The sequence below is a fragment of the Salmo salar genome, chromosome ssa02 (assembly GCF_905237065.1).
Source record: "Salmo salar chromosome ssa02, Ssal_v3.1, whole genome shotgun sequence".
Lineage (NCBI taxonomy): Eukaryota > Metazoa > Chordata > Actinopteri > Salmoniformes > Salmonidae > Salmo > Salmo salar.
Genome location: NC_059443.1, coordinates 78,357,131 through 78,382,792, shown reverse-complemented (window position 1 = coordinate 78,382,792; position 25,662 = coordinate 78,357,131). Strand labels below are relative to the sequence as shown.

At 41.9% G+C, this 25,662-nt stretch overlaps 1 protein-coding gene across 1 annotated transcript; it reads left to right on the top strand.

Annotated features, from left to right (window-relative positions):
* Positions 1–394: 394 nt before the first annotated feature.
* Positions 395–11,444, top strand: LOC106593054 (gastrula zinc finger protein XlCGF57.1). Its single transcript, XM_045710502.1, has 2 exons — positions 395–509; positions 8,350–11,444. The coding sequence occupies exon 2, from the start codon at positions 8,869–8,871 to the stop codon at positions 10,444–10,446; it is 1,578 nt and encodes a 525-aa protein (XP_045566458.1). The 5' UTR covers positions 395–509; positions 8,350–8,868; the 3' UTR covers positions 10,447–11,444.
* The last annotated feature ends 14,218 nt before the right edge of the window (positions 11,445–25,662 follow it).

Genomic DNA, 25,662 nt, shown 5'->3' with positions numbered 1-25,662 from the left:
GTGCATGAAAAGCCCAGGAGGCCGTCAGTTTCTGCGATAATGGAAACGGCGCGCCTGGCACTTCTTTTTTGGACAATTCTAGCGTTTTACCTTGTCACGAACATAAAGTACAACAGTGCATTAAGCATCTCATTGATTGAACAGTCGATCTGCCTGTAGCTACCCGACAAAAATAAATGTTATTCTAATATTGACGCTGCGCTTAAAATATCTAGTTAGTTTTTAAAATGTCAATTTAGAAGTATTCAGTAGTGTACTAGCTAGCTGGCCACCTATTCAAAGGTGCATTGACGCGAACTAGATTGCGTGGGTGGGCTTTGCGACTTGGGACCAATCAGATGTGCCTGTTCAGTTGACACGCTGGGCCAATCCAAAGCAACCGCGTCCTCCCTCACCGGAACTAGTTTACACAAAACAACCACAACGGCCACAGAAGATCTATGCAACAATAAAATGTTTTATAAGTTAGGTAGCTAACGTTATATTGCCAAAGGGGAATTCGGAAACTGGTGAGTAAATGAACAAGGCAGAAAGGTGTGGGGTTCGCCAATGATTTGTAACTAGCTAGCTAACTATGTTGATAATAGCCTAGCTAGGTTGTCTAAGGGTGATGCTTTTTCCATTTGTCACGTGGAGGGTTTAGTATTTATGTATTTTTGTCCAGGGAAGGGTCATGTAATTTGTAATCGATTAAATGTCAGCATTTTGGAATTTAGTTATGGAATTAGACTAACTTCGGCGCACAACCCCCCCCCCCTCTGCTGCTCGGCTGGGTGGGCATTTCGCTTTTATCTTTCCATTGGCTGTTCGATCATTCCCTCTTTGTGCTTGGCGAATCCAGAACGAGTATCTGGCGAATCAAATATCGCTTGTAGTGCCGCAAGAAATAACGGAAGAGGATATAATGTAAGAGATCGATGGATTGGTTGGTGCAGGTTGACTGACCTGTATGGTGGATGGAGAAAATACATTCACTTCATGCATACTGCTGTTCTTTGATGAAGAGTTTCTCCCTTCCAGTGGCGATTTTAGCATGGAAATCTTGTTGGGAATCTTGGTGGGGCAAAAAAACGTATTTGTTTTGCATGCCAGCAAAGCCACTACACAACACTAAACAATACATTCATTGCATTATAACGGTGACAAAAGGTGCCCACAAAATGTTAGGACCTACATAAAGCTGTCCCAACAGCAGTTACAACATCTTACCACTGCTACACCTGGCTATCAGCGGAACCTTGTCTGGCAGTGAATCAGTTTATTCAGCCTTATTTACTGCCTTAAATAAAACAACATAGCTGATATGGCTGACTTGCTTAAACAAATGTGGTTTCTACTGACAATTGAGATGTACAAACTATGGCATAAGGGGATGACAAGCGGATAACAAGCAATCCATAATTTAAATTAAGACATTAATGAGCGAGCTAGGACGGACGTAGTCAATAACTTTGTTCAGCACTTTTGAAATGTACAGCGACAGAAATCAGAACATGGGCCGTTCTTACAGTATTCTCCCTGTACACCAAGTCATAACCATAGGATAAATAAAGTGGGCATACAAGCTAGAGGTCGGCCGATTAATCGGAATGGCCGATTTTAATTAGGGCCGATTTCAAGTTTTCATAACAACCGTTAATCGGCATTTTTGGACACCGATCATGGCCGATTACATTGCACTCCACAAGGAGACTGCGTGGCAGGCTGACTACCTGTTATGCAAGTGCAGCAAGGAGCCAAGGTAAGGTGCTGGCTAGCATTAAATGTATGTTTTTGATTATCTTATAAATCTTAACATAATCACTAGTTAACTACACATGGTTGATGATATCACTAGTTTATCTAGCTTGTCCTGTGTTGCATATAATCGATGCGGTGCCTGTTAATTTATCATTGAATCATAGCCTACTTTGCCAAGCGCATTCGTGAAAAAAGCACTGTCGTTGCACCAATGTGTACCTAACCATAAACATCAACGCCTTTCTTAAAATTAATACACAAGTATATATTTTGAAACCTGCATATTTAGTTAATATTGCCTGCTAACATGAATTTCTTTTAACTAGGGAAATTGTGTCACTTCTCTTGCGTTCTGTGCAAGCAGTCAGGGTATATGCAGCAGTTTGGGCCGCCTGGCTCGTTGCGAACTGTGAAGACGTTCTTCCTAACAAAGACAACCAACTTCGCCAAACGGGGGATGATTTAACAAAAGTGCATTTGCAAAAAAAGCATAATTGTTGCACGAATGTACCTAACCATAAACATCAATGCCGTTCTTAAAATCAATACACAGAAGTATATATTTTTAAACCTGCATATTTAGTTAAAAGAAATTCATGTTAGCAGGCAATGTTAAACTAGGGAAATTGTGTCACTTCTCTTGCGTTCATTGCACGCAGAGTCGGGGTATATGCAACAGATTGGGCCGCCTGGCTCGTTGCAAACTAATTTGCCAGAATTTTACGTAATTATGACATAACATTGAAGGTTGTGCAATGTAACAGGAATATTTAGGCTTATGGATGCCACCCGTTAGATAAAATACGGAATGGTTCCGTATTTCACTGAAAGAATAAACGTTTTGTTATCGAAATGATAGTTTACGGATTTGACCATATTAATGACCAAAGGCTTGTATTTCTGTGTGTTATTATGTTATAATTAAGTCTATGATTTGATAGAGCAGTCTGACTGAGCGGTGGTAGGCAGCAGCAGGCTCGTAAGCATTCATTCAAACAGCACTTTCATGCATTTGCCAGCAGCTCTTCGCAATGCTTCAAGCATTGCACTGTTTATGACTTCAAGCCTATCAACTCCCGAGATTAGGCTGGTGTAACCGATGTGAAATGGCTAGCTAGTTAACAGGGTGCGCGCTAATAGCGTTTCAAACGTCACTCGCTGTGAGACTTGGAGTAGTTGTTCCCCTTGCTCTGCAAGGGCCGCGGCTTTTGTGGAGCGATGGGTAACGATGCTTCGAGGGTGGCTGTTGTCGATGTGTTCCTGGTTCGGGGCGAGGAGAGGGACGGAAGCTATACTGTTACACTGGCAATACTAAAATGCCTATAAGAACATCCAATAGTCAAAGGTATATGAAATACAAATGGTATAGAGAGAAATAGTCCTATAATAACCTCAACCTAAAACTTCTTACCTGGGCATATTGAAGACTCGTTAAAAGGAACCACCAGCTTTCATATGTTCTCATGTTCTGAGCAAGGAACTTAAACGTTAGCCTTTTTACATGGCACATATTGCACTTTTACTTTCTTCTCCAACACTTTGTTTTTACATTATTTAAACCAAATTGAACATGTTTCATTATTTATTTGAGGCTAAATTGATTTGTTTGATGTATTATATTAAGTTAAAATAGTGTTCATTCAGTATTGTTGTAATTGTCATTATTACAAATAAATAAATACATTTAAAAATATATATATTTTTAAAAAATCGTCCGATTAATCGGTATCGGCGTTGAAAAATCATAGTCGGTCGACTTCTAATATAAGCAGACAATGAATGCTCTTACAATATTCAATGATTACATTTCTCTAAAACAGGCTCTTGGTTACATGTGCACAACCAAGTCAGAACAGTACAGGTGAAATTAAGAATAGGGTGAGGCACATGTGTAGTAAGCTGTTAGTAGCCCAACATACACTTAGTATTACTTTCTTAGCTACAGTATACATATCTCCCTGGCATATTACATCATTTATGCAGCAGCATACAAGACATTTTGGACTCACCTTGTTGTGCTGTGCTCAGCTGAACAGGAAGGTGTTGCGGCGGTCCTTCGTGGGAAAATTTGTTAATCAAACTTTGACAATGGAATTTTTTAGTCGAAAGGAGATGGTTCCTCAATGGGGAAAAATGTGAATGGATTAAATCTGGTGTTTGAGGAGTTGCTACCGAATGGGGAGGACAACAGTCCATGTGGATGGCTGGGCTCTCTGTATGTATCTGGGGTTGGAGGACTTGCTACTGTCGTGTCTTTGGGCACCATTAACTTGAAGACATGTTTATCAATTAACCTCTCTAGGGTCGGCGGGACGAAATCGTCCCACCTACTCAACAGCCAGTTGAATCCCGTGGCACGTTATTCAAATACCTTAGAAATGCTATTACTTCAATTTCTCAAACATATGACTATTTTACACCATTTTAAAGACAAGACTCTCGTTAATCTAACCACACTGTCCGATTTCAAAAAGGCTTTACAACGAAAGCAAAACATTAGATTATGTCAGCAGAGTACCCAGCCAGAAATAATCAGACACCCATTTTTCAAGCTAGCATATAATGTCACATAAACCCAAACCACAGCTAAATGCAGCACTAACCTTTGATGATCTTCATCAGATGACAACCCTAGGACATTATGTTATACAATACATGCATGTTTTGTTCAATCAAGTTCATATTTATATCAAAAACCAGCTTTTTACATTAGCATGTGACGTTCAGAACTAGCAAACTTCCGGTGAATTTACTAAATTACTCACGATAAACGTTCACAAAAAACATAACAATTATTTTAAGAATTATAGATACAGAACTCCTCTATGCACTCGCTATGTCCGATTTTAAAATAGCTTTTCGGTGAAAGCACATTTTGCAATATTCTCAGTAGATTGCCCGGCATCACAGGGCTAGCTATTTAGACACCCACCAAGTTTAGCACTCACCAAAATCAGATTTACTATAAGAAAAATGTAATTACCTTTGCTGTCTTCATCAGAATGCACTCCCAGGACTTCTACTTCAATAACAAATGTTGGTTTGGTTCAAAATAATCCATAGTTATGTTCAAATATCCTCTGTTTTGTTAGTGCGTTCAAGACAATATCGCCATTAGCATAACAAAATGTAATAATTTTTTTTTTTCAATTTTTTGTTCAAATTATATCGTTTTATAGATACACCTCTCCTGAATCGAACCACGTTGTCCGATTTCAAAAAGGCTTTACAGCAAAAGCAAAACATTAGATTATGTTAGAGGAGTATGTCGTAAAAGTAGCCACGTAGCCATTTTCCGACCAACCACATGCATCACAAATAACCAAAAAACAGCTAAATGCAGCACTAACCTTTGACAATCTTCATCAGATGACACACCTAGGACATCATGTTACACAATACATGCATTCTTTTGTTCGATAAAGTTCATATTTATATATAAAAACAGCATTTTACATCGGTGCGTAACGTTGACTAACTATTTTCCCTCATGCATCCGATGAAACAGAGCTACAATTTACTAAATTACTATTCGAAAACATTTTTAAAAGGTAATATTGTTATTCTAAGATTTATAGATGAATATCTCTTGAAAGCACCTGTAATGCCAGATTTAAAATTAACTTTACTGGGTAATCATACTTTACGATGAAAGGGGATGCGATACTCTGAAAAATAGGCTAACGTTACAGGTCAGCGCCATCTTGGAACAATCGCATATCACATCTAGTCTTGTATACTATTGTCAATAATCCCTTACCTTTGGTTGTCTTCATCAGAAAGCACTTCCAGGAATCCCAGGTCCACAACAAATGTATTTTCGTTCAAAAAAATTACTCCTTTATGTTCCAAGAGCTTGTTCTTGTTAGCGCGTCTGAAGGCTGATCCAAATGCTCCGTCGGCCGCGGGACAGCCATTTCGAGAAAATGCATTTTTTTCCCATTTAGGTTCGTTCAAACATGTCAAACGTTGTATAACATAAATCTTCAGGGCGTTTTTCAACAAGAGAGCCAATAAGATTCAAGGAGGATGATTGCATTGTCTTTCAAAACGTTTCGAAATGGGAGGGAAGCCAGGGCCGCCGGCGTCATAATGGTGATGGCCCTCCTCATGTGACCAATTTCAACAGCGTCTCATTCATTCAGTTTTCACAGTAGGAGACTCAAACCACTTTGTAAAGACTGGGGACATCTAGTGGAATCAATAGGAAGTGCTCAATGAACCATAGCTCACGGTGTGATTAATAGGCAACGTGATGAAGTTGAGTTCGCAATTCAGAATTCCACTTCCTGTTTCGATCTGTCTCGGGGTTTTGACTGCCATATGAGTTCTGTTATACTCACAGACACCATTCAAACAGTTTTAGAAACTTTAGGGTGTTTTCTATCCACAAGTATTAATTATATGCATATCCTAGCTTCTGAGTTTGAGTAGTAGGCTGTTTAAAATGGGAACAATTTTTTTTCTAAATGCGCTGTGGCGCCCTCTATCCTAGGCGAACGTCAAGAGGTTAAAATCATTTATTTACTAAACTAAGTAATTCACAGAAAGCATACAAACAGTAATTATCGTCACAAAGAATTGGTAGAGAAATGTGCCCTAGTGGGCTAAACAGGCATGGCTGGTGTCTTGTTAAACAAAGGGTCATAAAGGGCAGCTGAGGAGGCACACAGAGTTCATTAATATTAACAATTGATATGCTAATCCTTTGCACATGAACGCTCACTCATTCGGGAACAATTGCAATCAATATATATTTACGCTCAGTGTGTGTCGGGATCCTTGTTGGAGAGTTCTGTTCGGTTGGAGAGTTTGTCCGCGTTCTCTCTCTCTCTCTCTCTCGGTTAGAATGTATCTTTCAAAGTGACATTCATTAATGTCGTTATAGAATGGATGTTTCGTCGGTCTTCGCGTTCAATGATATCGAGTACTTAAGGGACCTAACTGAATTTGGTCAATAGAAACACTTGTTTTGCTCTGCTTGCTTCCATTTTGGTTATCAAAGGGTTTCCAGAATGAATATGTCCCTGTCAGAGAGAGGGAGCGAGATCAAAATTCACCATATGAGTAGCCTGTTAGTGTACCTTTCTGGACCTTGTAAACTGTGGAGAATATACCCGTAGCTGATCCAGATGTTTTTTTTAATATATATATATATATATATAAAATATAAATATATAAATATATAAATTTTTTTATTTCACCTTTTATTTAACCAGATAGGCCAGTTGAGAACAAGTTCTCATTTACAACTGCGACCTGGCCAAGATAAAGCAAAGCAGTTCGACACATACAACAACACAGAGTTACACATGGAGTAAACAAACGTACAGTCAATAACACAATAGAGAAAATCTATATACAGTGTGTGCAAATGAGGTAAGATTAGGGAGGCAAGGCAATAAATAGGCCGTAGTGGCGAAGTAATTACAATTTAGCAATTAAACACTGGAGTGATAGATGTGCAGAAGATGAATGTGCAAGTAAAGATACTGGGGTGCAAAGCAGCAAAACAAAAAAGTTAAGTATTCAGAAAGTATTCAGACCCTTTCAGTTTTTCCACATTTTGTTACATTACAGCATTATTCTAAAATGGATTAAATCCTTTTTTCCACCTCATCAATCTACACACAATACCCCATAATGACAAAGTGAAAACAGGTTTTTATAAATGTTTGCACATTTTATTAAATATACAAAACAGAAATACCTTATTTACGTAAGTATTCAGGGCCTTTGCTATGAGACTTGAAATTGAGCTCAGTTGCATCCTATTGACATTGCTCATCCTTGAGATATTTCTTCATGTTGATTGGAGTCCCCCCGGGGGAACCTTCTGAAAGGTTCTCCCATCTCCACAGAGGAACTCTGGAGCTCTGTCAGAGTGACCATCGGGTTCTTGGTCACCTCCGTGACTAAGGCCCTTCTCCCCCGATTGCTCAGTTTGGCCGGGCGGTCAGCTCTAGAAAGAGTCTAGGTGGTTCCAAACTTCTTCCATTTAAGAATGATGGAGGCCACTGTGTTCTTAGGGGCCTTCAATGCTGCAGAAATGTTTTGCTACCTTTCCCCAGATCTGTACCTCGACACAATCCTGTCTTGGAGCTTTACGGACAATTCCTTCGACCTCATGGCTTGGTTTTTGCTCTGACATGCACTGTCAACTGTGGGACCTCATATAGACAGGTGTGTGCCTTTCCAAATAATGCCCAATCAATTACATTTACCACAGGTGGACTCCAATCAAGTTGTAGAAACATCTCCAGGATGATCAATGGGCACAGGATACACCTGAGCTTAATTTTGAGTCTCATAGCAAAGGGTGTGAATACCTATGTAAATAAGGTATCTGTTTTATAATTTTAATACATTTGCAAACATTTAAAAAAAACTGTTTTCACTTTTTACAAATGTTCGGGGAGGGCCAGGTAGAAATATATTTTCCTCAGGGGGAGGGCCATACATTTTCAGCTCAAAGAGGTCCTATTTACCTCCAGGTATCCCTCAATATAAATAACGTTCACTCGCTAAACTTGACTTCAGCTTGGTAGCTAGCCAGTAGCCCTGTCTCCTTTGTTTTCTTCGTCTGACTATATTCTCCCATTCACACAGGTCCGGATCTCACCAGACATCTCAGAGTATCTGAAGAGTGAAGACCACCTCTCGCCATATATATATATATATTTTACCAAGACCCCTTCTTGATGCTTACACCAAACGTGTAAAAAAGACTGCAAGGACTCACGGGACTGTTGCTGTTACTTCAATCGACTAACTAGTCTGCCTGGCTGACACCGGCAAAGCTTCTCTTACTGATCCTAACCCGAGTATGAGCCTGTCGGAGTCGGACGGTAAAGCCATGAAAATGCAAGCCATGTGACTTGTTAATTGTAGTGAAAGAGGAAGAGTACATTGACCTCTACACTTGTGATAAACAAAGGGACCATCCAGGGAGTTCTACCATCCAGGTAGTTCAATCAGACAAAGGAGAACAGGGTCCTGAATGAACATCTCTCTCTGGCCAAGGAGACTTCAACACTGAACGCTGATTCTGATGAAGTCACAATCCCAAAAGATCTAAAGGATCATCCAGGGAGTTCTACCAGACTGGGATCCTCTGCTGAGGCTACTATGAACACTACCATGGACCACTTTCCTGTATTGACAGGTCACACCGACGAAAACAGGAGCCCCGTGTCTTCGCCGGGGCCATCCGATGAGGCCCTCCCCGTGTCTTCGCCGGGGCCATCCGATGAGGCCCTCCCCGTGTCTTCGCCGGGGCCATCCGTTGAGGCCCTCCCCGTGTCTTCGCCGGGGCCATCCGATGAGGCCCTCCCCGTGTCTTCGCCGGGGCCATCCGATGAGGCCCTCCCCGTGTCTTCGCCGGGGCCATCCGATGAGGCCCTCCCCGTGTCTTCGCCGGGGCCATCCGATGAGGCCCTCCGCCGCTCTTGTGACAAGACATTTACCAGTCGGTCTAAAAAACATGAGAAAAACCCCTCAAGAGACCGATCTCACCCCTGTGACCAGTGTGAGAAGAGTTTTGTTACACTAAAACTTATGGAAAAACACCAGATGAGTCACTCCATCCCTCATGCGTGCTCTGATTGTGGAAAGAGATTCCGTCGGGCTGATCACCTAAAGAGACATCAGAGAGGCCACACTGAGAACAAACTGTACATTTGCCCTCATTGTGGGAAAAGCTTTGGTTACTCTGGAAAGTTAACCCAACATGTGAGACTTCACACTGGGGAGAAACCTTACCAGTGCTCCGATTGTGGCAAAATGTTTGCTGCTATTAAAACAATGAAAAGACACCAAGAGGTTCATTCAACACATAGGGTGAAGCCTCATGTTTGCACTACCTGTGGAAAGGGCTTTGCTCGACATGAATACTTAAAAAAACATTGCACCATTCACACTGGAGTGAAACCGCATCAGTGCTCTGACTGTGGAAAGAGCTTCCGTCTGCTTGATCATTTAACTCGGCACCAGAAAAAAGCACATGGAGAGAGGCTATTCCCTTGCTTTGTTTGCAAACAGTGTTTTGTTTCAAAGCACACCCTGATTGTTCATCAGAAAAAGCATACAAGGCCTTACCACTGCTCCCTATGTGACAAGAGATATGCTGATAAGGGGAATTTAGCAGTCCATCTGCGAGTACACACTGGAGAGAAGCCCCACCTTTGCTCCCAGTGTGGGAAATGTTTCTCTGGTAAACAACAACTTCAATTACACCTCTTGGTACATTCAGGTGAGAAGTCTTATAAATGTTCTCACTGTGAAAGGAGTTTCGCTAATACACCTATCCTGAAAAGACACATACGAACCCACACTGGAGAGAAACCGTACCACTGCTCTGAATGTGGGAGGAGTTTTGCTGATGGGGATACACTCACAAAACATCTGCGAACCCACACTGGAGCGAAGCCGTATCTTTGCTCTCTGTGCGGGAAACGTTTCTCTGTTAAACAACGTCTTAAAGAACATCTAATGGTACATTCAGGTGAGAAGCCTCATACCTGTTCTCACTGTGCGAGGAGTTTCACTAGTACATCTAATCTGATAAGACACTTGCGAACCCACACTGGAGAGAAACCGTTCAAATGCCTTGACTGTGGGAAGGGGTTTGCTCGCTCGGCAACCCTCAAAAATCACCAGCGTATCCACGGTAGGGTCACCAAGGACCAAGCTCCCAAGGACCAATAGCTGCACAGAGAACTCTACACAGTAACTAGTACCATGTGTCTGTACAAGAAGTCAGAATATCAGAAAGTATTCTCTGTAGGCTCTATTTCTCTTACATTATTTTAAGAGGTTTTAAGTAGGGATGCGCGATATATCGGTGAACATATCGGAATCGTCTGATATTAGCTAAAAATGCCAACATCGGTATCGGCCGATGTCTAGTTTAACACCTATGTTAAAAACCGATGGCAAAGCTACCGTATATACCGATGTAATGTAGGTACATGACGTAATGACGCCACATAAAATTTTGCGCTACACCTACAACACAGAATTCTTAACCTAGCCCACAATGTCTGCCGTGTGGCTCGAGCAGTCAAGCAGTCATTTGAAAGAGTAAGAAAATTTCAGCGAGACAACTCAAAGGCGAAATCCATTAAATCCAAGATGATAGAATTCATTCCCCTTGACAATCAACCGTTCTCTGTCGTGGGTGATGTTGCCTTTCGCCGACTCGTAGAGCACCGGTACACACTACCAAGTGCTCTATTTTTTTTAGATGTTGCCCTACCAGAGGTACACAGTAATAGCATCACTGCTATTAGCTTTACGACATACATACTATGGAACGCTTGTGTCTTTGCGTATCAAATAAGAAACAGTAGCACTGTCAAAGCTGTACAAAAAAGTCTGCAAACACCGGCCACGAACGATGTGTTTACAATACGGCGTTGGTAATAAAGCATCATTTGTTTGACCGCAACTTCTGGGGTAGCTAGCTTTAGCTTGGTACCAATACAACCAGCCTGTACAACCAGTATAAGCTGCAGTCATTTTAATTATTCTTAGCAATGATTTAGGAATCCTTGTAAGTATTAGCGCGGTTGCTACTTGTTGTTCGCCTATTGAAATTGAAATTCAGTTCATGAAAATAAATAGCTAGCCAGCTACTTAACCCTGTTGCCCAAAGCTAAAGTTGTAAGCAGCTAGCTAGCTTCATCTGGCTAGTGAGGCTCGACCGGACCGGGTTATGTGTTGTGAAGCTAGCCACAATAAGGATTAGGCACAATAGTGGAATTTGCAGTTTGCCTTCAAAATAAAAGTATGTAATTGACAGTGATGCAAATTAATACATATAGTATAATTATGCCATACTTTTATTTTGAAGGCTAACCGCAAAGTCCACTATTGTGGCCAATCCTTATTGTGGCTAGCTTCACATAGATGGGTCCGACCCTTAATCAAATAAGAACGGTCTTATAAATTAGGGTTATTTTAGATGATGACACCTAGCTATATAGTTAGCTAGCTAGCTAACTACAGCTACTGAAACAGATTGTCGTTTTGCTATGTTTTTGGGGAAGAACATTGTTCGCATCCATGAGCTAGCTAGCTTTTTTTTTAATGTCCAGCACTGTAGGTGCGCGCGAGACAGGTTTACCAGCATCATAGCATACGTATCGATGAATCGTTGCGACATATGAAATACAAGTGATAGTGTAATCAATGTGTAATAACTACGTAAAAAATGTATGAACGAGCTAAATTATTATGTCAAATAGTGTTATTTGACACGTCTGACACGCAAAACCCCAAACGGCGTTCCATAGCATGAGAAATCCTGGTTGAGAATGAAACGACTGAACAAATGAACAACCAAACAGCACAGCAAGTAAGTTTAAGAAATATGCTTTGATTATGTTTTACTGGTAATGGGCACATACGTAAATGCCAACAATAACTTTTTGATCAGTGTGTGTGTGTGTAACCTTTATTTAACTAGGCAAGTCAGTTAAGAACAAATTCTTATTTACATTGACCGCCCGGACGACGCTGGGCCAATTGTGCACCGCCCTATGGGACTCCCAATCACGGCCAGATGTGATACAGCCTGGATTTGAACTAGGGACTGTAGTGACGCCTCTTGCACTGAGATGCAGTGCCTTAGACCGCTGCGTCCGTGTGTGTGTGTGTTAACTATTTAACTGTACTAGAATGCTTAAAAGGCCACAAAAATTGTTCATATTGGTTATCAGTATCTGTTTTGTTTTTTTAGCAAGGAAAATATCGTATATCGGTATCAGCCAAAAATATAATCGGTGCATCACTAATTTTAAGCTGTTGATCCTGATACCAGATACTACTAGTACTGTGAAACTGAGTCAATGTAATGCTATATCACTACGTACTTCTTCTTGCTGATTTAGTGTCCTTCTCTCAGGACTAAACACATGTCCCTGTTAGTCACAACTACAGATCATTAGATGTGTCCTAGGAAAGAAGTTGGCACAGTTGTCCATTTCTTGTTCTCTCTGTCTCTCTCTCTCTGTCTCTCTCTGTCTCTCTGTGTGTATAAACAGGGACAATAAAGATGTTTGTGAAATTATAATTGTTTAGCCTCAGTTTTTTTATGGGTCTCATCTCAACGCTGTATAGGAATATATCTCTGTCATGTAGCTGCATGTATTAAGGTTTATTTGTATATATTTAGCCATGATGCAATGTAAAGTGTATCCCTGTCCTCTAGGAGGATAGCTTCTGGTATGTTAGTGTTTTCCCTCACTTCTCTCAAAGACCCGGTCCTAAATCAACCCCTACTCACTTGTGGAGATCGGAGAGGATTTGACAGGTGTAAGCAATCTGGTAATAGCTCCACTTTGCCCTCTGATAGGCTAGGTGGAAGTTTCATCATGTTGCTTACACCAATCATATGCTCTCAGATCTCCACAAGTGCATAGGACAGGGTTTCCCAAACTCGGTGCACATTTTGGTTTTTGCTCTAGCAGTACACAGCTGATTTCAAATGGTCAACTAATCATCAAGCTGATTTTAGTGTCCTTCTCTCAGAACTAAACACATGTCCCTGTTAGTCACAACTACAGATAGTTAGAAGTGCCCTAGGAAAGAAGTTGACACAGTTTTCATGTTCTGTCTCTCTGTGTGAGAGATTGAACAGGGCCAATAAGTGATGTGTGTAACTGCTTGGCCTCAGTCATTTCTGTCTCTGCTCCATATTGGTCATGTAGTTCTAACTGATAAAACTGTATGTACTGAGTGGTGAAGTCATCTCGCGGGACACACACAGTACGCAAACCTACCAGTGTCTGACCCAAGACCTGTGACACACTGATGTTTCCACCAGGGTTGGGGCCAATTAGTCAATTCAGAAAGTAAACCCAATTCCAAATTTCCCCCATTTAAAAAGCATTGAAGATCACTGGAATTTCAGTGTACTTTACTGAATTGAAATGGAATTGACCCCAACCCTGGTTACCACTAAGCCAGAGATTTAAAGCTTAGCATCGTGGTTCTGACTTTATACTGTGACTTAGTGGGGGGTTTAGCATGGTGGTTCTGACTCTATACTGTGACTTAGTGGGGTGTTTAGCATGGTGGTTCTGACTCTATACTGTGACTTAGTGGGGGGTTTAGCATGGTGGTTCTGACTCTATACTGTGACTTAGTGGGGGGTTTAGCATGGTGGTTCTGACTCGATACTGTGACTTAGTGGGGGGTTTAGCATGGTGGTTCTGACTCTATACTGTGACTTAGTGGGGGGTTTAGCATGGTGGTTCTGACTCTATACTGTGACTGCAGTGATGGATGACTACATGATCAGCCTCTGCTCCCTCTCAGCAGTGTTCCTCACCTCTGATAGTGTGAAATCAACTGGACTGGCCACTGAGCCAGGATGTGTACGCCATAGGTTAATTCACTACGTTCGCAGACACTGCATTCACAGTAAACACTGTATATGTCGGCTCAATGGGAAATTAGCTTTGAATTTCAATTAATTCCACAATAATACAGATCTTCAGTGGTACGGCTTGAAAGTGCAGACTGTGAAAAATCATTGTGCACTGTCATCCAACACCAGTCTCCGCTCATGTTTCCCAGTCCGAGCTAGTTTCTCAAGTTCCCAGTGGTCTTTTTTATTTCATTTCACCTTTATTTAACCAGGTAAGCAAGTTGAGAACAAGTTCTCATTTACAACTGCATTTACAACTGCGACCTGGCCAGTGGTCTTGAATGCACCATATAATTTACAGATTTTAAACAGCAGCTGAACCAATCAGCAGGAACACTGATTGATTAGTAGATGAAGTCTCACCTCTTCTTCAGTTTCTTTCTTAAATTTTGTAAAAATGTAACCTTATTTAACTAGGCAAGTCAGTTAAGAACAAATTCTTATTTACAATGACAGCCTAGGAACAGTGGGTTAACTGCCTTGTTCAGGGGCAGAACAACATTTTTAGCTTGTCAGCTCAGGGATTGGATCAACACTAACCACTAGGCCCCTCTTCACCATCTGAAACACTGACAGAAGTGTGTGAGTGCATGATATTTTACTTTTGAGTTATAGTGTAAACATGGTGTTTTTCCTTGAACTGGCCGTTTCAGTGTAACATTTTCTAGTGTTGGTTCATGAGTTAAATTAACTAATTGGTGTAAAAGAACCCCAGTGTTGGTGTTAATAACCCGTTTTAAACCAAAACCACGGCAATCATATTTCCCAGCATGCTCTATTGCAGTTAGATATTTAAACACACAATTCTAAAAATCTGTTTTTTTGCATGTACATTGATTTGATTAATTAATCTTATGCTTAAATAAATAACATGCATTTTTCTAAGCTAATCCAGTCTGTTATTTGGATTTATTGCACCCGTTACTGAAATGGTTGTTCAAGTTTCAATGCTTAAGGTAGTCTCATACCGTAGTCTTCCCAACCCGGTAGTCATTCTGAATGCAGGCTGCGGGTGAATAAAATTCCAAATGTTGGTTATCCCCACTCACTTTGCGAGCCAGCATAATGGGACTTGCAGGCCTGATTTTGCCTGTAAACCATGAGTTTCAGGCCAATGTATTAGGGTAAAACTAGGCCCTCAATAATGGCTTATGAATTATGTTGTATTACGTGTTATTGTTAACATTCACTTAGGATCTCACTTGAAGGCCACAGGACTGAAAATGAACAAATGCAACCACCATGTCTTTGTCACTAACCAATAGTCACGTGTGGTAACTCTACAATTCACATCGAAAGGCAAAAATAAAAAGTATATGTTAAATACAAGGTATTAGGGAACACCATAACAGTGTACCTTTAACACTGAGGTAGTGTACACTGTTAATGCCACTGGTGTTGGAAAGTATCTGTGTTAAAAGAGCAACACTTTCAAAAGTGTAAATTCAACACTTTTTGGTGGTTCTCCATATAAACACTACAAAAGTGTTAAATTGTACACCCAGTGTTCAATTTACCAATCAAATGTTGCTGTGTAGCCCTGCACTTCTGTTGTCACATGATGAAAATGAATCTATTTTCTTCCAAATGTGATGCACTAATGTATTTTCTGTTTTGGAAAACTATAGTTGTGATCACTCTATTGAAGCAAAAAAACACTTGACTTTCAGCATAAAACACAGGTGAAATGGTTTAAAACTCAGATTTTTTTTGATGGTCTGCGTTTTGAAAAATTTAGCTTTCGGAAAGCTAATGCGACTCTTGCACATTATGGAGGTCCATTATATTTTGCCCAAATAGATGTAATAAAAAATTAACTAGGCAAGTCAGTTAAGAACAAATTCTTATTTTCAATGCCAGCCTAGGAACAGTAGGTTAACTGCCTTGTTCAGGGGCAGAATGACAGATTTTTTACCTTGCCAGCTCGGGGATTCGATCTTGCAACCTTTCGGTTACTGGCCCAACTCTCTAACCACTAGGCTACCTGCCGCCCCATAATGTTTGGGCTCTTGGAGGGTTGGAGCCAGCTGGTTGGCTACGCATCCTAATACTCCTCCCTTTTTCCTGAAATGTGCCCTTTGTCCACTAGCCACATGCTGGTCCTCTAACTCAGTTGGTACAGCATGGCACATGCTACTTTAAAATGGAGATAGCCTCAATGGCGCTGCCCATGCTGTCACAGACATATACAAAGATGAGACCTTTTATATTCTTTAAAAATACATCAAGATTTACCAACTTGCTCATTTATTTTCTCCACAATGTTTACAGACAGACTAACTCACCATGTGGCCATAGTGGAGAGTGGTCCAATCCCATCACCTGGGTGATATTTGTAGGGGTGTGGCTTAAGGCACATTCATTCTACAGTCATTTCATTTTCGGTAGTGACATCATAAAGTGAGGAAAGACGTTTCAAAATAAACAAAACTAATAATTGGATCTGTATCTTTGAATACAATAACAGATGTTCTATTCTATAGAAATAAGTGTATTCTAAAAATATAGAATTCATTGTTTGGGACAGCCACGAAATATAGAATTCATTGTTTGGGACAGCCACGTCAATAGAAATAGGTGTATAAACAATGACTTTGTACTATATTAATATAAATGCGGTCCCGTTTTATTTTAAGTGCATGTTATGTAGACTTCATATAGGCTTCATAAGCACTACATAAATGCTTCACAAATCATCTATAACTATATATCATGCTCTATAAAGATTCATAATGTGGCATTTGGTTAACTACCTGCATTTTGTATTTATTATGGATCCCCATTCATTCCTGCTACTCTTCCTGGGGTCTGAACACATTAAGGCACTTACATCACACATACAACAGAAGATAAAACAGTACATCATTATTACACCACTACATTGACACTATTTTGCACTAAGTTTGACTTGTCACATATGCTGATGCTACTGTTTATTATCTGCCATTTTATTCCTAGTTATATGTACATATCTACCTCAATTACCTCGTACCCCTGCACATTGACTCAGTACTGGTCCCCCTGTGTATTTAGCCAAGTTATTGTTACTCAGTGTGTGTGACGGAGACGTCCGTCACTGGCCGCATTTGGTACACTGACACACACACACTCATCGCCCCCTTCTCTGCTCCGTTAGCAATGTGGGTCGACACTAGAGGTCGACCGATTAATCGGAATGGCCGATTTCAAGTTTCATAACAATCGGAAATCGGTATTTTTGGACACCGATTTTGATTTAAAAAAAAAACATTTTTAGACCTTTTATTTAACTAGGCAAGTCAGTTAAGAACACATTCTTATTTTCAGTGACGGCCTAGGAACAGTAGGTTAACTGCCTTGTTCAGCGGCAGAACGACAGATTTTTACCTTGTCAGCTCCGGGATTCGTTTTTGCAACCTTCCGGTTACTAGCCCAATGCTCTAACCACCTGCCTTACTTTGCACTCCACGAGGAGCCTGCGTGGCAGGCTGACCACCTGTTACGCGAGGGCAGCAAGAAGCCAAGGTAAGTTGCTAGCTAGCATTAAACTTATTAAAAAAAACAATCAATCTTAACATAATCACTAGTTAACTACACATGGTTGATGATATTACTAGTTTATCTAGCGTGTCCTGCGTTGCATATAATCAATGCGGTGCCTGTTCATTTCTCATCGAATCACAGCCAACCTCGCCAAACGGGTGATGATTTAACACTGTCGTTGCACCAAACCTAACCATAAACATCAATGCCTTTCTTTAAAATCAATACATAAGTATATATTTCTAAACCTGCATATTTAGTTAACATTGCCTGCTAACATTCGACCATATTAATGAACAAAGGCTCGTATTTCTGTGTGCTATTATGTTATAATTAAGTCTATGATTTGGTAGAGCAGTCTGACTGAGCGGTGGTCGGCAGCAGCAGGCTCGTAAGCATTCATTCAAACAGCACTTTTGTGCGTTTGCCAGCAGCTCTTCGCAATGCTTCAAGCATTGAGCTGTTTGACTTCAAGCCTATCAACTCCTGAGATTAGGCTGGTGTAACCGATGTGAAATGGCTAGCTAATAGCGTTTCAATCGGTGACGTCACTCGCTCTGAGACTTGGAGTAGTTGTTCCCCTTGCTCTGCATGGGCCGGGGCTTTTGTGGAGCGATGGGTAACGATGCTTCGAGGGTGGCTGTTGTCGATGTGTTCCTGGTTCGAGCCCAGGTAGGGGCGAGGAGAGGGACGGAAGCTATACTGTTACACTGGCAATATTAAAGTGCCTATAAGAACATCCAATAGTCAAAGGTATATGAAATCCAAATGGTATAGAGAGAAATAGTCCTATAATTCCTATAATAACTACAACCTAAAACTTGTTACCTGGTCATATTGAAGACTCATGTTAAAAGGAACCACCAGCTTTCATATGTTCTCATGTTCTGAGCAAGGAACTTAAACGTTAGCTTTCTTACATGGCACATATTACACTTTTACTTTCTTCTCCAACACTTTGATTTTGCATTATTTAAACCAAATTGAACATGTTTCATTATTTATTTGAGGCTAAATTGATTTGATTGATGTATTATATTAAGTTAAAATAAGTGTTCATTCAGTATTGTTGTAATTGTCATTATTACAAAAAAAAAATATATATATATATATATAAATCGCCCGATTAATCGGCAGAGACTTTTTTTTGTGCCTCCAATAATCGGTATCTGCGTTGAAAAATCATAATCGGTCGACCTCTAGTTGACACACAATTTAACTTCGCTATCTTAGTACATACATTAAACACTTTATTCTTACCTCCCGTCAGTAACAGTTTATGGTATAAATAATATACAGACAAGTGTTCATGTTTAATTTAAGCAACGTTTATTGTACTTATCAATGTTATGGATGAGCATGTTGTTTGTTTGGTTCTGTTTCTCTCTCTCCGTCTCTGTAGTTTCCGGGTATGCTGGGATAAGGACCAGAGCTACGGTAATCGGGCTGGCTTTGTAGTGCCTGTCCCGAATGCCTGGTTCACGTGAATGGGCATATTGGAAGACTCCATGTCAGTAGGGATGGGATTTTATAAATGTGTTATATTGGTATATTGTATCATGAGAAATGTGTTGCAGTGTATATCATTTATGTTTAGTTGAGTGGAAAACGTAGGCTTTGATGATGGTAATTGCTTAATTAATTAGTGTTTGGTATGTTCTGAAGGGAGTGGCTTCCCCTACAAAAAGAGCCTCTCAGTTCAAAGGAGGGACCATTTTGGATTGAGCTGTTGATGGGGCAGCATTGTTTTTAAGCTGTCCCATAATGTATACTTTTGATGGCAGTACTGTTGTTTTTCTTCTGGATTCACTATGTAAATAAACACCCAGAAGCACTTTTGCGTCTCTGCCATCTTTTTATTTGAAAAGAGGTTAGGTTTTTCAGTTTAACCTTCTGGCCTATTCTTCTTGACAGTGTGTATATAGCCAAGTTATCATTACTCATTGTGTATATAGCCAAGTTATCGTTACTCATTGTGTATATAGCCAAGTTATCGTTACTCATTGTGTATAGAGCCAAGTTATCGTTACTCATTGTGTATAGAGCCAAGTTATCGTTACTCATTGTGTATAGAGCCAAGTTATCGTTACTCATTGTGTATAGAGCCAAGTTATCGTTACTCAGTGTATATATAGCCAAGTTATCGTTACTCAGTGTGTATAGAGCCAAGTTATCGTTACTCATTGTGTATAGAGCCAAGTTATCGTTACTCAGTGTGTACATAGCCAAGTTATCATTACTCATTGTGTATAGAGCCAAGTTATCATTACTCATTGTGTATAGAGCCAAGTTATCATTACTCATTGTGTATAGAGCCAAGTTATCATTACTCATTGTGTATAGAGCCAAGTTATCGTTGCTCATTGTGTGTATAGAGCCAAGTTATCGTTACTCATTGTGTGTATAGAGCCAAGTTATCGTTACTCATTGTGTGTATAGAGCCAAGTTATCGTTACTCAGTGTGAGTATAGATCCAAATTATCGTTACTCAGTGTGAGTATAGATCCAAGTTATCGTTACTCAGTGTGTACATAGCCAAGTTATCATTACTGTCACAGTTGTCTTCGTCTTCTGACGATAATGCGAAATCGTCATCAGAAAATGTGGACCAAAACGCAGCAGGTACGTGAATGCTCATCTTGATTTTTAATTAATCTCAAAAATGAACATACAAAATAACAAAACACAAAAAACGAACACTCGACAAATAAACAGTCTGGTAAGGCACAAGGCTATACACAGAATAATCACCCACAAATCACACATACAAACACACCCTAATATATGGGACTCTCAATCAAAGGCAGATAGACAACACCTGCCTTCAACTGAGAGTCCCAACCCCAATCAACCAAACATAGAAACACACAACCTAGACTAACCATAGAATTAACTAAACATAAACCAAAACCCGGAAATACTAAATCAAACACCCTTTACACAAACACACCACCCCGAACCACATAAAACAAATACCCCCTGCCACGCCCTGACCAAACTACAAAACAATTAACCTTATATACTGGCCAGGACGTGACAGTACCCCCCCTTAAAGGTGCTACCCCAGAAGCACCTTAACAAAAAAATAACCCCAAGCAACACCAACAAAAAGTCCCCTTTTCTAAAGGGAGGGAAGGGAGGGTGGCTGCCGTCAACGACGGCACTGTGCTACACCCCCCTCCCCAACCCACCTATTTCTGGAGGTGGCTCTGGTTCCGGCCGTTCCAGGCTGTCGGGCCACTCTGGCATCGCCGAGGGGCAGTCGGGCCAGTCTGGCATCGCCGGGGGGCAGTCTGGGCAGTCTGGCAATTCGGGAGAGTCTGGGCAGTCTGGCAATTCGGGACAGTCTGGGCAGTCTGGCAATTCGGGACAGTCTGGGCAGTCTGGCAATTCGGGACAGTCTGGGCAGTCTGGCAATTCGGGACAGTCTGGGCAGTCTGGCAATTCGGGACAGTCTGGGCAGTCTGGCAATTCGGGACAGTCTGGGCAGTCTGGCAATTCGGGACAGTCTGGGCATTCTGGCAATTCGGGACAGTCTGGGCAGTCTGGCAATTCGGGACAGTCTGGGCAGTCTGGCAATTCGGGACGTTCAGGGCAGTCTGGCCACTCCGGCAGTTCAGGGCAGTCTGGCCACTCCGGCAGTTCAGGGCAGTCTGGCCACTCCGGCAGTTCAGGGCAGTCTGGCCACTCCGGCAGTTCAGGGCAGTCTGGCCACTCCGGCAGTTCAGGGCAGTCTGGCCACTCCGGCAGTTCAGCGCAGTCTGGCCACTCCGGCAGTTCAGCGCAGTCTGGCCACTCCGGCAGTTCAGCGCAGTCTGGCCACTCCGGCAGTTCAGCGCAGTCTGGCCACTCCGGCAGTTCAGCGCAGTCTGGCCACTCCGGCAGTTCAGCGCAGTCTGGCCACTCCGGCAGTTCAGCGCAGTCTGGCCACTCCGGCAGTTCAGCGCAGTCTGGCCACTCCGGCAGTTCAGCGCAGTCTGACCTCTCTGGCGACTGTTGACTGGCGGGCAGCTCTGACGACTGTTGACTGGCGGGCAGCTCTGACGATGACTGTTGACTGGCGGGCAGCTCTGACGATGACTGTTGACTGGCGGGCAGCTCTGACGATGACTGTTGACTGGCGGGCAGCTCTGACGATGACTGTTGACTGGCGGGCAGCTCTGACGATGACTGTTGACTGGCGGGCAGCTCTGACGATGACTGTTGACTGGCGGGCAGCTCTGACGATGACTGTTGACTGGCGGGCAGCTCTGACGATGACTGTTGACTGGCGGGCAGCTCTGACGATGACTGTTGACTGGCGGGCAGCTCTGACGATGACTGTTGACTGGCGGGCAGCTCTGACGATGACTGTTGACTGGCGGGCAGCTCTGACGATGACTGTTGACTGGCGGGCAGCTCTGATGAAGACTGTTGACTGGCGAGGCTGGGTTGACGCACTTGTAGCCTGGTGCGTGGTGCTGGTACTGGGCTTACCAGATTATGTACACGCACCTCCAGGCTAGTGTGGGGAGCGGGAACAGGACGAGTCGGACTGGGTTGACGCACTTCCGGGTCCGCACGAGAGACAGGAGCTGGAAACCCAGGGCTATGGAGGCGCACAGCCGGTCTAGATCTTACCTCCTGCACAACCCGCCTTGGCTGGATGGAACTAGTAGCCCTGTACGAGCGGGGTGCTCGTACAGGGCAGACTGGGCTGTGCAGGGGCCTGATGGTAGCCGTGCGTGAGCGGGAGTTGGGTAGCCTGGTCCTCGGAGGCGTACCGGCGACCAGATGCGCTGCGCAGGCATCCTCCTACCAGGCTGGATGCCCGCTCTAGCACGGCACCTGCGAGGGGCTGGAATAACGCGCACCGGACTGTGCGTGCGTATGGGTGAGAGTGCGCTCCTCAGCGAAACATAGCGCTCTCCACCCCATACGCTCCTCCATATAACCACGAGTAGCTGGCTTCCGGCTCTTCTTACGCCTAGCCAAACTACCCGTGTGCCCCCCCAAAAAATTTTCTTGGGGGTGCCTCTCGTGCTTCTCCTTCAGCGCGTACTTGGCCTCGTACCACCGCCTCTCTGCCTTGGCTGCCTCAATTTCCCACTGCGGGCGTCGATAATCCCCAGCCTGGTGCCAAGGTCCGGCCCCGTCCAGAACTTCCTCCCAAGTCCACTTCTCCCGCCAGTCCAACTCGAACTCCGTCTGCTCCTTCCTCTGCTGCTTGGTCCTTTGGTGGTGGGTGATTCTGTCACAACTGTCTTCGTCTTCTGACGATAATGCGAAATCGTCATCAGAAAATGTGGACCAAAACGCAGCAGGTACGTGAATGCTCATCTTGATTTTTAATTAATCTCAAAAATGAACATACAAAATAACAAAACACAAAAAACGAACACTCGACAAATAAACAGTCTGGTAAGGCACAAGGCTATACACAGAACAATCACCCACAAATCACACATACAAACACACCCTAATATATGGGACTCTCAATCAAAGGCAGATAGACAACACCTGCCTTCAACTGAGAGTCCCAACCCCAATCAACCAAACATAGAAACACACAACCTAGACTAACCATAGAATTAACTAAACATAAACCAAAACCCGGAAATACTAAATCAAACACCCTTTACACAAACACACCACCCCGAACCACATAAAACAAATACCCCCTGCCACGCCCTGACCAAACTACAAAACAATTAACCTTATATACTGGCCAGGACGTGACAATTACTCATTGTGTATAGAGCCAAGTTATCATTACTCATTGTGTATAGAGCCAAGTTATCATTACTCATTGTGTATAGAGCCAAGTTATCGTTACTCATTGTGTATAGAGCCAAGTTATCGTTACTCATTGTGTGTATAGAGCCAAGTTATCGTTACTGATTGTGTGTATAGAGCCAAGTTATTGTTACTCAGTGTGAGTATAGATCCAAGTTATCGTTACTCAGTGTGAGTATAGATCCAAGTTATCGTTACTCAGTGTGAGTATAGAGCCAAGTTATCGTTACTCAGTGTGTGTGTATAGAGCCAAGTTATTGTTACTCATTGTGTGTATATAGACAACTTATCGTTACTCAGTGTGAGTATAGAGCCAAGTTATCGTTACTCAGTGTGTGTAGAGCCAATTTATTGTTACTCAGTGTGTATATGTTATTACTTTCCTATTATTTCTCTCTACATTTTTGGGAAGGGCCTGTAAGGAAGCATTTCACTGTTAGTCTACACCTGTTTATGAAGAATAACATGTTATTTTATTTGAAATGTCCTAAGTTTGAAGACTTATTAAAATATTTTTGGGGCTGTTGGATTGTAATTTACACTACTTTTGTAGAATCACCCATATGGAGTGGAACAGAGTTGGCATTTGAAAGCCATATGTACACAACAACAACTAGAAGATAGCAGGGTAAAACACATGGGACCAGTGGGTATTTATTTCCTACTGTTGATACTTTATTGCACAATACTTACAAAAATATCCCCACATCTAACTTTGATCATAGTGAATTAGAACGACAAATAGCTGAATGCAACTAGACAAGAAACTACAAATAGCTATATGCAACTATAGACAAACTACAAAAATCAGTTGAACATCTGTGTCTCGATTTCCTTTCCCTCTCACTCACACAGCAAAAAAGTATACAATTTATGTTGATACAGATAGCATATACAGTTGAAGTCGGAAGTTTACATACACCTTTGCCAAATACATTTAAACTCAGTTTTTCACAATCCCTGACATTTAATCCTAGTAAAAATTGCCTGTATTAAGTCAGTTAGGATCACCACTTCATTTTAAGAATGTGAAATGTCAGAATAATAGTAGAGAGAGTGATTTATTTCAGCTTTCATTTCTTTCATCACATTCTCAGTGGGTCAGAAGTTTGCATACACTCAATTAGTATTTGGTAGCATTGCCTTTAAATTGTTTAACTTGGGTCAAATGTTTCGGGTAGCTTTCCACAAGCTTCCCACAATAAGTTGGGTGAATTTTGGCCCATTCCTCCTGACAGAGCTGGAGTAACTGAGTCAGGTTTGTAGGCCTCCTTGCTCGCACACGCTTTTTCAGTTCTGCCCACAAAATTTCTATAGGATTGAGGTCAGGGCTTTGTGATGACCACTCCAATACCTTGACTTTGTTGTCCTTAAGCCATTTTGCCACAACTTTGGAAGTATGCTTGGGGTCATTGTCCATTTGGAAGACCCATTTGCGACCAAGCTTTAACTTCCTGACTGATGTCTTGAGATGTTGCTTCAATATATCCACACAATTTTCATTCCTCATAATGCCATTTACTTTGTGAAGTGCACCAGTCCCTCCTGCAGCAAAGCTCCCCCACAACATGATGCTGCCACCCCCGTGCTTCACGGTTGGGATGGTGTTCGTCGGCTTGCAAGCGTCCCCCTTTTTCCTCCAAACATAATGATGGTCATTATGGCCAAACAGTTATATGTTTGTTTCATCAGACCAGAGGACATTTCTCCAAAAAGTATGATCTTTGTCCCCATGTGCAGTTGCAAACCGTATTCTGGCTTTTTTATGGCAGTTTTGGAGCAGTGGCTTCTTCTTTGCTGAGCGGCCTTTCAGGTTATGTCGATATAGGACTCGTTTTACTGTGGATATAGATACTTTTGTACTCGTTTCCTCCAGCATCTTCACAAGGTACTTTGCTACTGTTCTGGGATTGATTTGTTCTTTGTCGCACCAAAGTGCGTTCATCTCTAGGAGACAGAACGTGTCTTCTTCCTGAGGGGTGTCGTGTCTTTGGCTATGCCGGATTAAGTGATATGACATGCTATTCTATAAAATCCTTTCTCTGTAATTAACATTACCTGATTAAGCTAATCATGTAAATTGAATTAACTAGAAAGTCGGGACACCACGAAAGAATGTTTATAGAGCTGTTATCTTCTGAATAAACTCTTAAAGACCTAGTAATATTTTACATCAATAGCAGTCAATATCA

What these genes read in the sequence shown, in the direction of transcription:
- LOC106593054 (XM_045710502.1), top strand. Translation starts at nt 8,869, where the DNA reads ATGAACACTACCATGGACCACTTTCCTGTATTGACAGGTCACACCGAC.